General features: G+C 43.9%; 1 protein-coding gene across 1 annotated transcript in view; it reads right to left on the minus strand.

Moving 5' to 3' along the window:
- Positions 1-12722, minus strand: part of LOC145360472 (transcription factor E2F3-like) — a 58349-nt gene extending 45627 nt beyond the window's left edge. Inside the window, exon 1 of the mRNA XM_080215696.1 lies at positions 12242-12722. Within this exon, the coding sequence (XP_080071822.1) occupies positions 12242-12490 (249 nt within the window). The 5' untranslated portion in view covers positions 12491-12722. The remainder of the gene's footprint in view (positions 1-12241) is intronic.
- Positions 12723-12948: the final 226 nt, after the last annotated feature.

Raw genomic sequence — 12948 nt, forward strand, 5'->3', positions numbered from 1 at the left:
TATTCGCCACAACAGGATACTGCCATCAAGCCAGAAAGACAGTCCGCTATCCCACAGATGACTATTGTGGATATGAATTTTCACCCAATATTTCTTCCTGTCTATTTTGTTCTGCATTGTGCCACTGATGGTCAATAATGTTACATCCCACTTTTACCTAGCTTCCAATTCTTCTCAAATGTCACATGCCACTCAACATTCAGGGACCAATCCTTGTCGATCTGCAGTAACATCTCTGTAATGGCTATCAGATCACATTTATTTACTTGTGCTATCAATTAATTTACTTTGTTAAGAATGTTATGTGCATTTAGATACAGCGTCTTTAGTTTTGTCTTTTTGTTATCTTTCTAACTGACTGTTGGTGTATTCTTAGGCCTTTTCTCTCTGTTTTCCCAGATTACTGTTTGGCTCTCCTGCCCTGACTGTACCTCTTGGTTTGCTACAGCTACCCAAACTTGATCTCCCCCACCCCCACCCTGTTTAAAGTCCAGGCTACTTCCCCAGTTACCTGGCTCACAAAAACACTGATCCTAGCACAGTTCTGATGTAGCTCATCCAAAAGGTAGGCCCTTCACTTTCCCTACTAGGCAAACCCCTAACTCATCTGTGCATGTGCACAACTCCACATGTGTGAGCAAGCACACATAAGCACTGTGTAAATTCAAATAGTGTGGAAGTTTGACGAGAAGAGGAAGTTTGTGGGGCAGGGGTGGTGGAAGGAAGCGACAGGTTGCATTTCTTTGCTTTTTGTTTTGACTACTTCACTATGCAGGCATTATATTCTGCTAGTACAGGAGAGGAAGCCAGTTGTGGGTGATTATCTGGAGAATATCTAGTAAGTGGCCAAGGTCTATTTTCCAAAGGTTTAAAATAGTACTCGAATTTGCGATAAGATTAATAAATATCCAAGAGAAAATGAATAATTGAATAAAATAATTAAAACTCAGTATAGCAGGACAGTGACAAGGCTTCAGCATGTGGAGCTCATGGATACCAATGTTACCCAGGGGAAGCATATCTGCAATAACTGTCTGCGGCTTGAAGAGCTTTGACTCGATCATTAAGCTGCGGATACTGTGACACATCAGGGAGGGAGTTCTCTGATGCTTTGTTTTGGGGAGGGGAGGTGGCACACTCTCCATAGGACAATAGGATGTGATGGCAGCTGAGGTAGGTAAGAGGATCCTGAGGTCATCTGCAATTGTCCAACAGGTTTGAGGTTCATTTTGGATCAGAGTGGGGTGCAGGGTGGATGAGCTGACAGACCATGGCACTGTGGTACAGGATGCCATTCAAGTGGCGATGGTGGAAGAAAGAATATAAAAATGCAGAGGGAGTAGGGGACAACATACTGAGGGGGGTTGACACTGCGAGGAGTAAGAGTCCAAATAATTGTTCCCTATCCAGTGCATCTGCTCAAGGCTCTAGGGAACTTGTAGTGGTCACGACCTATGTAGGAACCAATAACATAGGAAGAAGGTTCCCCTATTACCACTGCATTCTTACGTGCTTTCTCCCACCACCACCACTTGAATGGCACTCTGCACCACAGAGCCAGGGTCAGTCAGCTCATCCAACCTGCACCCCACTCTCATCCAAACAAGCTGAAAGAATCTTAAACTTGTTGGACAATGACAGACGCTGATCTTCGCACCCTCTGGGTTCCCTTACTTGCTTCAGCTGCTGTCACATTCCATCGTCCCAAGAAGTGTGACTTCCCCTTCCTAAAACAAAGCGTCAGGGAACTCTCTCCCTCAGTCAATATGAAGTGCTAGGCACCAAATTAAGCAGCACGCAACATGCAAATTTGCACAGGAAAAAGATTAGAGAAATAAAAGCGTGGCTCAAAAGTTAGTGTGGGAGTAGTGGGTCCCCATGTGTGGGGATCTGGCACCAGTACTGGGGAAGAGTGGGATCTGTACTGTCAGGATAGTCTACATCTGAACCATGCTGGGGCTGATGTTCTAGCAAACGTCACAACTAGGGAAAGTGTTTTACACTAAATAGTGGGGACAAGGGATTAAATTTCAGAAAATGTGGTATCCCAAAAAGCGAAGAGACAAGGCAAGAGAGATAGCTACTAAATGGGAAGTGATAAACACACCATGACAAAGAGGGGCAGTTACTCAGCAGACAAGGGAAGATGTTACAAAAACAATAAAAGGCCAAAACTTAAGGCTTTATCTGAATGCATGTAGCATTCTAAACAAAACAGATTAACTGATAGTGTGACCTGACAGCCATTACAGAGACATGGCTGCAGGATGATGTCGACTGGGCAAAGGAAACTCAGGAAGGACAGGATGCTTACAGGTGGAAGGGTGGCTCTGTTGACTAATGAAGGTATTAGCATATTAGAGAGGGATGACCCAAGTTCAGGAAACCAGGATGTAAGAAGCTGCTTGAATCGAGATGAAAAATATGAGGTAAGAAGTCACTTGTGGGGATGGTGCACAGGCCCCTTAACACAGCTGGACAGAATATAAAAGATTATAGTGGGAGCTTGTCAGAAAGGTATTGCAATAATCGTGGGCGATTTTAACCTACGTACAGATTGGAAAAATCAGATAAAGGTGGCATACATGAGTTCATGAATCATTTTTCGAACTATTTCTTAGAACAGCCATTCTGGAGCCAACCTGCTAGACCTGGAAATAGCATTAATTGATAATCTCAGTGAAGGAACTCTAAGTACTGGCGATCATAATAATTGAACTTTAGATTCAGTTTGAGGGAGAGAAGAGTGCATCCAAGGCTCACATTTTAAAATTAAGTAAGGGCAACTGTGGAGGCAAGAAAGTGGAGCTAGCTAAAGAGAACAGGCTAATATGCTTACTAGGTGCATCAAATGGTCAGTGGCAGACATTTAAAATGGAAATTTCAGAATACACAGAATAGACACATTCTGGGGGAGGACCCATCATCTGTGGTAACTAAAAAAGTTAAAGGCAAAATTAAACTTAAAGAAAAAGCATTCTTTTCCACAAAGTCAAGCAGCAGGTCAGAGATTGAAAAGAACAGAAAGAAAATCAAAGAAAGACAAAAAGATTGATGAGGAAAAAGCTAGAACACAAGTGAAAGGTAGCTGGTAATATAAAAACAGATGGCAAAAGTTTCTATAGGTATTTAAATAAGGAAAGTTAATAAACTGAGCACAGGTCCAAAAAGTGTGCCCGGGGAATCGATAATGGAAAGTAGGGCTGTGGAGCATTAACTAAACAGTTATGTGCATGTCTTCACAATACAGGACACAAGTAACATCTAAGAAATATCTGTAAATCAGAAAATGGAAGGGAAGGAGACGCACAGGAAATTTGCAATCATGAGGGAAGTGGTATTGACCACATTGTTGGATGCGCAGGCTAACAAATTCTCTGGTCCAGATGGACTTCACCCCAAGGATTTGAAAGAAGTGCCTAATGAGATAGTTGAGGCATTGGCATTATTTTTCAAAAAAAAAAAGTCCCCAGATTCGGGGGAAGGTCCCATCAGATTGAAAGACAGCAAATATAACTCCATTATTCAAAAAGGCAGGGAGACAGAAAGCAGGAATCAATAGATCAGTTAGCCCACCATGGGAAAACGTTAGAAGCCATTATTAATGTTAGAGCAGGGCACTTAGAAAAATTCAAGGCAATTAGGCAGAGTCAAAGTGGTTTTGTGAAAGGGAAACCATATGTAACCGATTTAGTGAAGTTCTTTGAAGGAGTCACATGTCAGTAAAAGGAGAACTAGTGAATGTACTGTTGTTTGTTTCCAGGCAGCATTTGATAAAGAGCCACATCAAAAGTTATTGCATAAAATAAATGCTCATGGTGTAGAAATATTAGCACGAATGAAGATTGGTTAACAGGAAATGAATCTTTTTTCTGATTGGCAGGACGTGATGAGTTGTGTTCTACAGGGGACAGTGCTGGGGCCAGAACTTTTTGTAATTTATATAAATGACTTTGATGTAGACACTGAAGATATGGTTGTTAGATTTGCTGATGACACAAAGATAGGTAGGAAAATAAATTGCAAAGAGGATGCAAAGAGGCTCAAAGAGATGGATTAATTAAAATATGGCAAATATAATGTGGACAAATTTGAAACTTTATTTTTGAAGGTAGAACAGAAGCTTACTTATCTAAATGGCTGAGACTGCAAAGCACTGGGGTGCAGAGGGATCTGGGTGTCCTGGAGCATAAATCACAAAAGACTACAAGCAATTAGGAAAGTTCATGAAATGGTATTGTTTGAGGGGGGAATTCATTACAAAAGTAGGTGGTTATGCTTCACTTGTGCAGGACATTAGTGAGATCATATCTGGAGTATTGTGTACAATATCGGCTGCTTTATATAAGGAAAGATGTAAATACATTAGAATCGGTTCAGAGAAGTTTTACAAGACGAATACCAAGAAAGGGCAGGTTGCCTTACAAGGAAGGATTAGAGATCTAGGTTGTGTCAACCAGAGTTTAGAAGACTAAGAGCTAACATGGTCAAAACCTTTAAAATCAAGTGGTATTCCAGAATGAATGTGGTTAGGATGCTTTCTCTTATCAGAGAATTTATAACTAGTACTGTGTTTAAAAATAAGAGGTCACTCACTTAAAAAGGAGATGGTTTCTTGGAGGACCATGAGCCTTTGCAACACTATTTCTCAAAAGGAACATAGGGTTGAAGTTACAAGGTTAGCCATGATCTTATTGAAGGGCAAAGCAAGCTTGAGGGGCCAAGTGGCCTCCTCCTGCCATGTGTGTGTGGAGGACAGTGAGGGGGGATAGAGCAGATGTGTTTTTTCAAATTCATTCATTCAAAGCAGAGTCTTTGAATGTGTTTATATTTTTAATGTAGTATAAGGCTCCTTACACACCAATCACTGTGTCCAAATTCCCCTCCAATTCAATTTTCAAGTTTGCAGATGACACCACCACAGTGGATCAGATGTCAAACAATGATGAAATGGAGAAAGAGACAGAGAATCTGGTGAACTGGTGTGACAACAATAATCTCTCTCCCAATGTCAACAAAATGAAGGAGATAGTCATCGACTTTAAGAAGAGTAGTGGAGGACATGCCCCTGTCTATATCAACAGGTATGAAGTGGAAATGGTCAAGAGCTTGAAGTTTTTGGTGTACAGATCACTAACAACATATCTTGGTCCCTCAATGTCAACACTATAGTTAAGAAAGCCCACCAATGCCTCTACTTTCTCAAGAGGCTAAGGAAATTTGGCATGTCTGCCACAACTCTCACCAACTTTTACAGATGCAACACAGAAAGCATTGTTTCTGGTTGCATCACTAGTTGGTATGGCTCCTGCTCTGTCCAAGACCTCAAAAAACTACAAAGGGTTGTGAACGGGACCTCGTCCACCACGCAAACCAACCTCACATCCACTGACTCTGCCAACACTTCCCACTACCTTGGAAAAGCAACCAGCATAATCAAGGACCTCATGCACCCTGAACATTCTCTCTTCCACTGGGAAAAAGATACAAAAGTCTGAGGTTACATGCCAACCAAGTCAAGAGCAGATTCTTCCCTGCTGCCATCAGACTTGTGAATAGATCTTTCTCAAATTGTTGATTTTTCTCTATACCCTAGCTACACTTGTAACACTACATTCTGCATACTCTCCTTTCCTTCTCTATGTACGGTAGGCTTTGTCTGTATAGTGCACAAGAAATAACACTTCACTGTATACCAATACATGTGACAACAATAAAACAAAGCTAATTAGATTCTTGATAAGCAAGGCGGTAAAAGGTTATGGGGTAAGCAGAAACATGGGGTTGAAGTTACAAGATTAGCCATGATCTTATTGAAGGGCAAAGCAAGCTTGAGGGGCCAAGTGGCCTCTTGATGCCAATGTGCGTGTGGAGGGCAGTGAGGGGGGATAGAGCAGACGTGTTTTTCCAAATTCATTCATGAAATGCGGGAATTGCAGGCCGGGCCAACATTTATTGCTCATCCCTAATTGCCCTTGAAATGTTGGTGATGAGCTATCTACTTGAACCACTACAGTCCATATGGTGTGGGTACACCCACAGTGCTGTAGGGAAAGGAGTTCCAGAATTTTGACCGGACAACAATGAAGGAATGGCGATATATTTCCAAGTTAGGATAGGGAGGGGCTCGGATGGAAACTTCAAGGTGACGTTCCCATGCATCTGCTGCCCTTGTCCTTCTAGATGTAGTGGGTTCAGAAGGTGCTGTGCAAAGAATCTTGGAGAATTCCAGCAGTGCACCTTGCAGGTGATTCACATGGCTGTGACTGTTCATTCGTGATGGAGGGTGCAAATGTTTGTGGATGGGGTGCCAATTAAATGAGCTGTCCCCTGGATGGCATCAAGCTTCGAGTTTTGTTGAAGCTGCACCCATCCAGACAAGTGGATAATATCCTATCACACTCCTGACTTGATGGTGGACAGGTTTGGGAGTCAGGAGCTAAGCTACTCAGCACAGGATTCCTATTGTTGGAGTGTATATGTGAATGGAAGTGAGTACATACATATGCACATATGCGAGTACATGTCTGCCTTCCTCCTGGTCTTTAATTTCTCTCTCACTCTCATCACCATAGACCCAGTGAGTGAGGGAGAGTGAGCGAGCACCCAGAGACTTAGTAAGCTTGGCACAGACACTTTCTTTAAAACTCAGTCCAAATTTGTGCCACACGTCATCTTTCTGAAATTTGTCCACCAACCTCAAGTGAGGAGAAATGGAAATGTGAACATCCACCTCCCCACCAGCAAAATGGTTCAACAAGCCTGAACACAAAACACACTACAGGAACTCACCAGAAGTTCCTTAGACAGCAACTTCCAAACCCACAACCACCTACAAAGACAAGGGCAGCAGATGCATTGAATGGCACATGGTTAGCACTGCTGCATCACAGCATCAAGACCTAGGTACAATTCTGGCATTGGATGACTTTCTGGGTGGGGTTTGCACAATCTCCCAGTACCTGCATGGGTTTCCTCCAGGTGCTCCAGTTTCCTCCCACAGTCCAAAGATGCGTGGGTTAGTTGGATTAGCCACAGTAAATATATGTGTTGGGGGCGGGGCGGGGGGGGGGGGGGGGGGTTCTGGTAAAGATTCTTTTTCAGAGTTGGTACATTCAATGGGTTAAATGGCCTCCAACTGCACTGTAGGTATTCTATGGTGTTATGAAAACACTTGACGTTCCCCTCCAAGCCACGTAGCATTCTGACTTGGAACTATATCACCATGTCACTAAAGTCCTGGAACTCCGTCTCTCAGCACTTTGGGTGTACCTACACCACATGGAGTGCAGTGGTTCAAGAACGCAGCTCACCACCACCTTCTCAAGGGCTATCAGGGATGAGCAATAAATGCTGACCAAGCCAGCAATGCTTACATCTTCTGACTGAATGAGAAAAAACTATTGACTTGTCTTTTCACTAAATTTTGAAACCTCTCCTCACATATACCCCCTCCCCCCACTAATTAATTTGAAGCCCTCTCTACTGCCCTAGTTATATGATTCTTCAGAACCCTTCATGTGAAGGCCACCCCAGTGGTACAACACCCTATTTCTCCAGTACTGGCGCCAATACCATATGAATCAAAAGCCATTTTTTCCACACCAATCTGTGAGCTACACATTCAGATCTTATTTACTGTTCCAATTTACTTATGGCTCAAGTAATGTAGTGATTATTATCTTTATAGCTTTAAATTTAGTCCCTTGCTGTTTATATTCCCAGAGTAGAATTTCTTTCTTCATTCTGCCCATGTTACTACTTCCTAAAATGGACTGTAACATCTGGATCTATCCTCTCCAGCACAGAGATATCCTAGCCAGGCACACAACACCTTCAGGACTCGTGTTATCAACTGTAAAGAACAGTTTCTATCCCTGGCTACACTGCCTCCTACTAAAATATTCCCTTTTATTACCCCAAGTCATATGGTCCCCTGTACCACACAGCTGTAGTCAGTGTTCTCTCATTTCCTGCAATCTTCGCTTTCCCTCTCTCAGACTGAAACAACTTCAAACCTGCTGGACATGTACAAGAGCAGCATCTCTTCCAATGCGACCTCAGTGATCTTCAAAGCTGCCTCACTCACAATCATAACCTCCTACTCCTGACCAGAGACCAAATTAGTTTTAACTAACCAGGTTTGTAACTAACACCTAGAACATGCGTCAGTTAAATTTCTCCCCTCCTAATCATCACGACACCTGAAGCTCAAACTCAAGCTCATCAACTCTGAGCCTAGGTTCCGCAAGCAGCAGACATTTCCTCCATCAGTACATCACGTTGGCTGTTCACCAGCTCAAACGTGCTACAGCTGCAAAACATGTGGGACTCTTAAGGAGCAGTTGATTGGAGTGCAGGACAGGCATGTGTCTGAAAAGAAAGGATAGGAAAGGTAGGATCCAGAAACCATGGAAATTGCATGTCTAGTCAAAAAGAGAAAGGATGCATACATAAGGCCTAAGCAACCAAAAACAGATGAAGCACTTAAAGAATACAGGGAAAGTAGAAAATAACTCAAATAGGGAGTTGGGAGGGCAAAAAGGCGTCATGAAATGTCCTTGGCAGGCAAGATTAAGGAGCATCCCAAGGTATTTTATACATATGTTAGGAACAAAGGGGTAGCTAGAGAAAGAGTTGGTCCACTCAAAGACAGAGAGAAATTATGCTTAGAACCAAAGGAAGTACTCAATAATGGGTACTTTGCATTGGTATTCTCAAAGGAGAGAGACATGTTGACTGATGATGTCTTGTAGGGATATGTAAACATTCTAGAGCCACCATTACAAGAGAGGAAATGTTAGATGTGTTAACAAGCATTAAGGTAGACAAATTCCCAGCACCAGATGGTATCTATCCCAGATTACTTAGGGAGACAAGCAAGGAAATCGCTAGGCCCTCTAGCCTCGTTGGCCACCAGTGAGGTCCCAGAGGACTGGAGGATAGCCGATGTTGTCCCATTACTTAAGAAAGGTAGCAAGGATAAGCCAGGTAATTATAGGCCAGTGAGCTTAATGTCAGTGATAGTGAAATTGTTGAAGATTCTTAGGAATAGGATCGATACATATTTGGAACTGAATCATAGAATCCCTACAGTGCAGAAGGAGGCCATTCGACCCATCGAGTTTGCACCGATCACAATGCCCCCAGGCTCTATCCCCATGTATTTACCCGAGCTGGTCCCCTTGACACTAAGGTGCAATTTAGCATGGTCAATCCACCTAACCCACACATTTTTGGATTGTGGAAGGAAACCAGAGAACCCAGAGGAAACCCACAGACATGGGGAGAATGTGCAAACTCCACACAGACAGTGGCCTGAGGCCAGTATTGAACCCAGGTCCCTGGTGCCATGAGGCAGCAGCACTAACCACTGTGCCACACATGAATGGTCTCATTAGTGACAGACAGTATTGTTTTGCATGAAGAGGGTCATGTCTCACGAATTTGATTGAGTTTTTTTTGAGGAAACGACAAAAATGATTATGAGGGAAGGGCTGTGGATGTTATCTACATGAACTTTAGTAAAGCATTTAATAAGATCCCTTATGGCAAGCTGATGCAAAAGGTTAAATCACACGGAATCAAGAGTGAACTAGCTAGATGGATTCACAATTGACTTGACCACTGAAGACAAAGAGTATCAGTGGAAGGATGTTTCTCTAAATGTAGATCTGTAACTAGTGGTATTCTGCAGGGATCAGTACTGGGACCTCTGTTGCTTGTGTGAGATGGATATATCGAGTTGCGGATGAAGATAAGCAGGATATAGACAGGCTAGAAAATTGGGCAGAAAGATAGCAGATGGAATTTAGTCTGGACAAGTATGAGGTGATGCATTTTGGTAGATCCAATTCAGGTGGGAGCTGTAAAATAAATGGCAGAACCATCAGGAGCACAGACAGACATATCTGGGAGTACAGGTCCACAGATCCTTAAAAGTGGCAACATTGGTAGAAAAGATGGTGAAGAAAGCGTATGGCCGGCTTGCCTTCATCGGCAGGTCACTGAATATAAAAGTTGGCAAATTATGTTAGTTATATATGTTGGCTAGGCCATATTTGGAATATTGTGTCCAAATCTGGTCATCATAACACCAAAAGTCTATGTGGCATTGAAGGAAGTACAGAAAAGTTTACCAGGATGTTGCTTAGTATGGAAAGTATTTGCTATGAGGAGAATCGAATAAACTGGGATCGTTCTTCCTGGAAAGATGGCAACCGAAGAGCAACCTGATAGAAATTTATAAAATTATGAGGGGCACAGACAAGGCGAACAGTTGGAAGCTTTTTCCTAGGGCAGAAATGACAATTACAAGGGGGCACAAGTTCAATGCAAGGGTGAAAATGTTCAGTAGAGATGTGCAAGGGGGGGGGGGGTCTTTTTACACAGGGTGGTAGGAGCCTGGAATGCATTGCCAAGTGAAATGGTTGAGGCAGATATGTTAGTGACATTTAAGACATATCTGGATAGACACATGGACAGGTGGGGCATAGAGAGATACAGACGGTTGGTGCAAGTGGAACAACACAATTAGCTTGGTGGGCTGAGGCCCTGTTCCTGTACTCTACTGTTCTTTGTTCACTTGTGGACTTATGACATACTAGGCCCAGAAGAAAGTGACCAAATCTGCAGATAAAATCCTACATTACTAGGCAGTCAAAATACAACTCTTTGAAAGGCTGCAATTAAAACTGTTGGGTAGATATGCAAAGGGATTGTACAAGCTAACACACAAATTTGAGTTACTTCCAATTAACAAACCTTGACAGTTGAGCAAGTTATTAGAAAAAACACAATCCTTAAAAGAACCAGCTGCGGTACAAAATATAATCAGTTACCTAGGACTTAATGTAATCAGTTATCCAAACTGGTACTGAGGATTTAATGTAATCAGTTACCCAAGCTTAAACCTAGGCATTACCCAAACTTAACCCTAACCTAGCCAACTATAACAGATGAATAAGCATCCAAATTATGCCTTAATTAAAACTCCATTTTGTTTCCTATGCTTTAACACAAAGTTATGAAGGGGTAATGAGTACACATTTTTAGACGCTTCAGTTTGAGAGGGGCTACAATTGACAAACATTTCTAATTTATTTAAAGTTTACTCAAATCATCCCCACCTACCCCACCCCCACCAAGGCTTTGCAGATTATCTAGGCCTCAAGTCAATTTATTTAATTTCTTGGAAGGTTGTACAAGGTATGAAGTGGATTCATTACAACATTGAGACAGGAAATGCAAGAATTACATTTTCCCCACAACGAGGTACCAAGTTTTATAGAAAAGGACTATTCAATTGTTGCATAAACTTGTATTTCACAACAATTAATGTAGAAAAAAACAGTTATGCAGCAACAGGAGCACATAATATTTATCTCAATTATAATTTGGTAAATTTACTAGTGTGAAATTTTGACGTGTGCATCGTTGGAAGATCCCTGGTTTTACTGAAACTGGGGGAAAAATTAACGTGGCGTTTTTTAAACTTTACAAAAAACTGGTGAAGACTTTTAACCCTACACGACCTGAATTTTGCGTCCTGTTTGCTCTTATAAACTCCTCAAATGCAACAACAAAAATGAAAGACCCACAATATCGTGTGTAAAGCTGGAAAGGGTTGAAAACCAACCTCCGGGCTGAACCGGCAGGAGCACTGGAGCTGCTGCAGCAAAAAAAATGGCAAACTCGAGCCCGGTGCAAAGCCAGGCAAGGAGAGAAAAGAAAAAGCCAGGCCTGTGTTCGAAGTGACACGGGGACCTGGTTCACAGGCACTAGGCCCTTTGGAGACACGCGGCTGGCTGCTTTCCCCACAGCACTGGGCCAGCGGCGTGTTTATTTAAACCCCTAAACTGGGTGAGGGGAGGGGGGGGGGGAAAGAGAGACACGTGTGAGAATAGAGAACTCCTCGGAGACATCCCACACCAAAGCCCGGGTGTAAACACCCTACCCCCCCCCCCCCCACCTCCCGGAAAAGATTAAAATGCAATCCGCCACCAGTGTGACTCTAAACACCGAGGTTAAAGTCACTGCCCTGACCCCACACGCTCCCTGAATTGATACATTCAAAAAGTATCCAGTCCGCAGCTACACTTCCGACGGGTGACAATGAAAAGGGGCAATGATGTGCCGACCCCCACTCCAGCCCTTTACCCATTCCCCCCCCCCCCCCATCCGGGTGGGGGAGGGGGCAGGGAAACGTCCCCGGGGTCGGGCTGGATTGCGCCTCATTTACCGGAGTCCTTCCCGGAGTAGATGGCGGCAGTCCCGTCCTGCTGGCCGCGCCGCGGGGAGTGCTATAGCCCTCGGCTGCCGCTTGCGACAAGATCCGGACACCGAGGCCGCTGGCACCGACGCTCTTCCCCGCTGGCCGCTCCTGTCGACCGCCGTGCCCGGACAAAACGGCGAAGAGGCCGCTCGCTGCCGGGGAACCCCCAACTCCGGCCGAGGCTCTCCCCGGAGCTGCTTGGATTCCTTTCCGCATATCTCGCAACTTTGGAACGCTCTCGCCGTTCACACTTCTCCCCTCTCTCTCTGTGGTGCCGGTGAATTATTTTTTTAAATCTTATTCGTTCTCTCAGGAAAAGAAGAAAATATCCCCCGAACCGGGGAGGAGACAGACCCCGGTCGCCGTTCGGTTTAGTCACCACAAGATAGTGAACGCGGGGAGGGGCAGATGCGAAGGATTTAAAAGTCCTTAAAGCAGCCCAAGCTCTGAAAATGGCTCCAGGAAGCTGACGATGAATGAAGGGAGACACTTTACGCGCGTAATGCCTCCCGCGAAACTCGGATTTCCCGCGGCTTTTTCAAACCTCATTTGCATGTCCCTCCTTTCCCCATTGGTGGAACGCGCCCGGCGTCGCCCGGGCCCCTCGGCCTCCCATTGGCTGGCAGGCCAGCAGTGCGCGAGGGTTTCCCGAGCGAGCGACCCCATTGGTTGCT

The sequence above is a fragment of the Carcharhinus amblyrhynchos genome, chromosome 2 (genome assembly GCF_965287045.1).
Source record: "Carcharhinus amblyrhynchos chromosome 2, sCarAmb.v2.hapA, whole genome shotgun sequence".
NCBI classification, from domain to species: domain Eukaryota; kingdom Metazoa; phylum Chordata; class Chondrichthyes; order Carcharhiniformes; family Carcharhinidae; genus Carcharhinus; species Carcharhinus amblyrhynchos.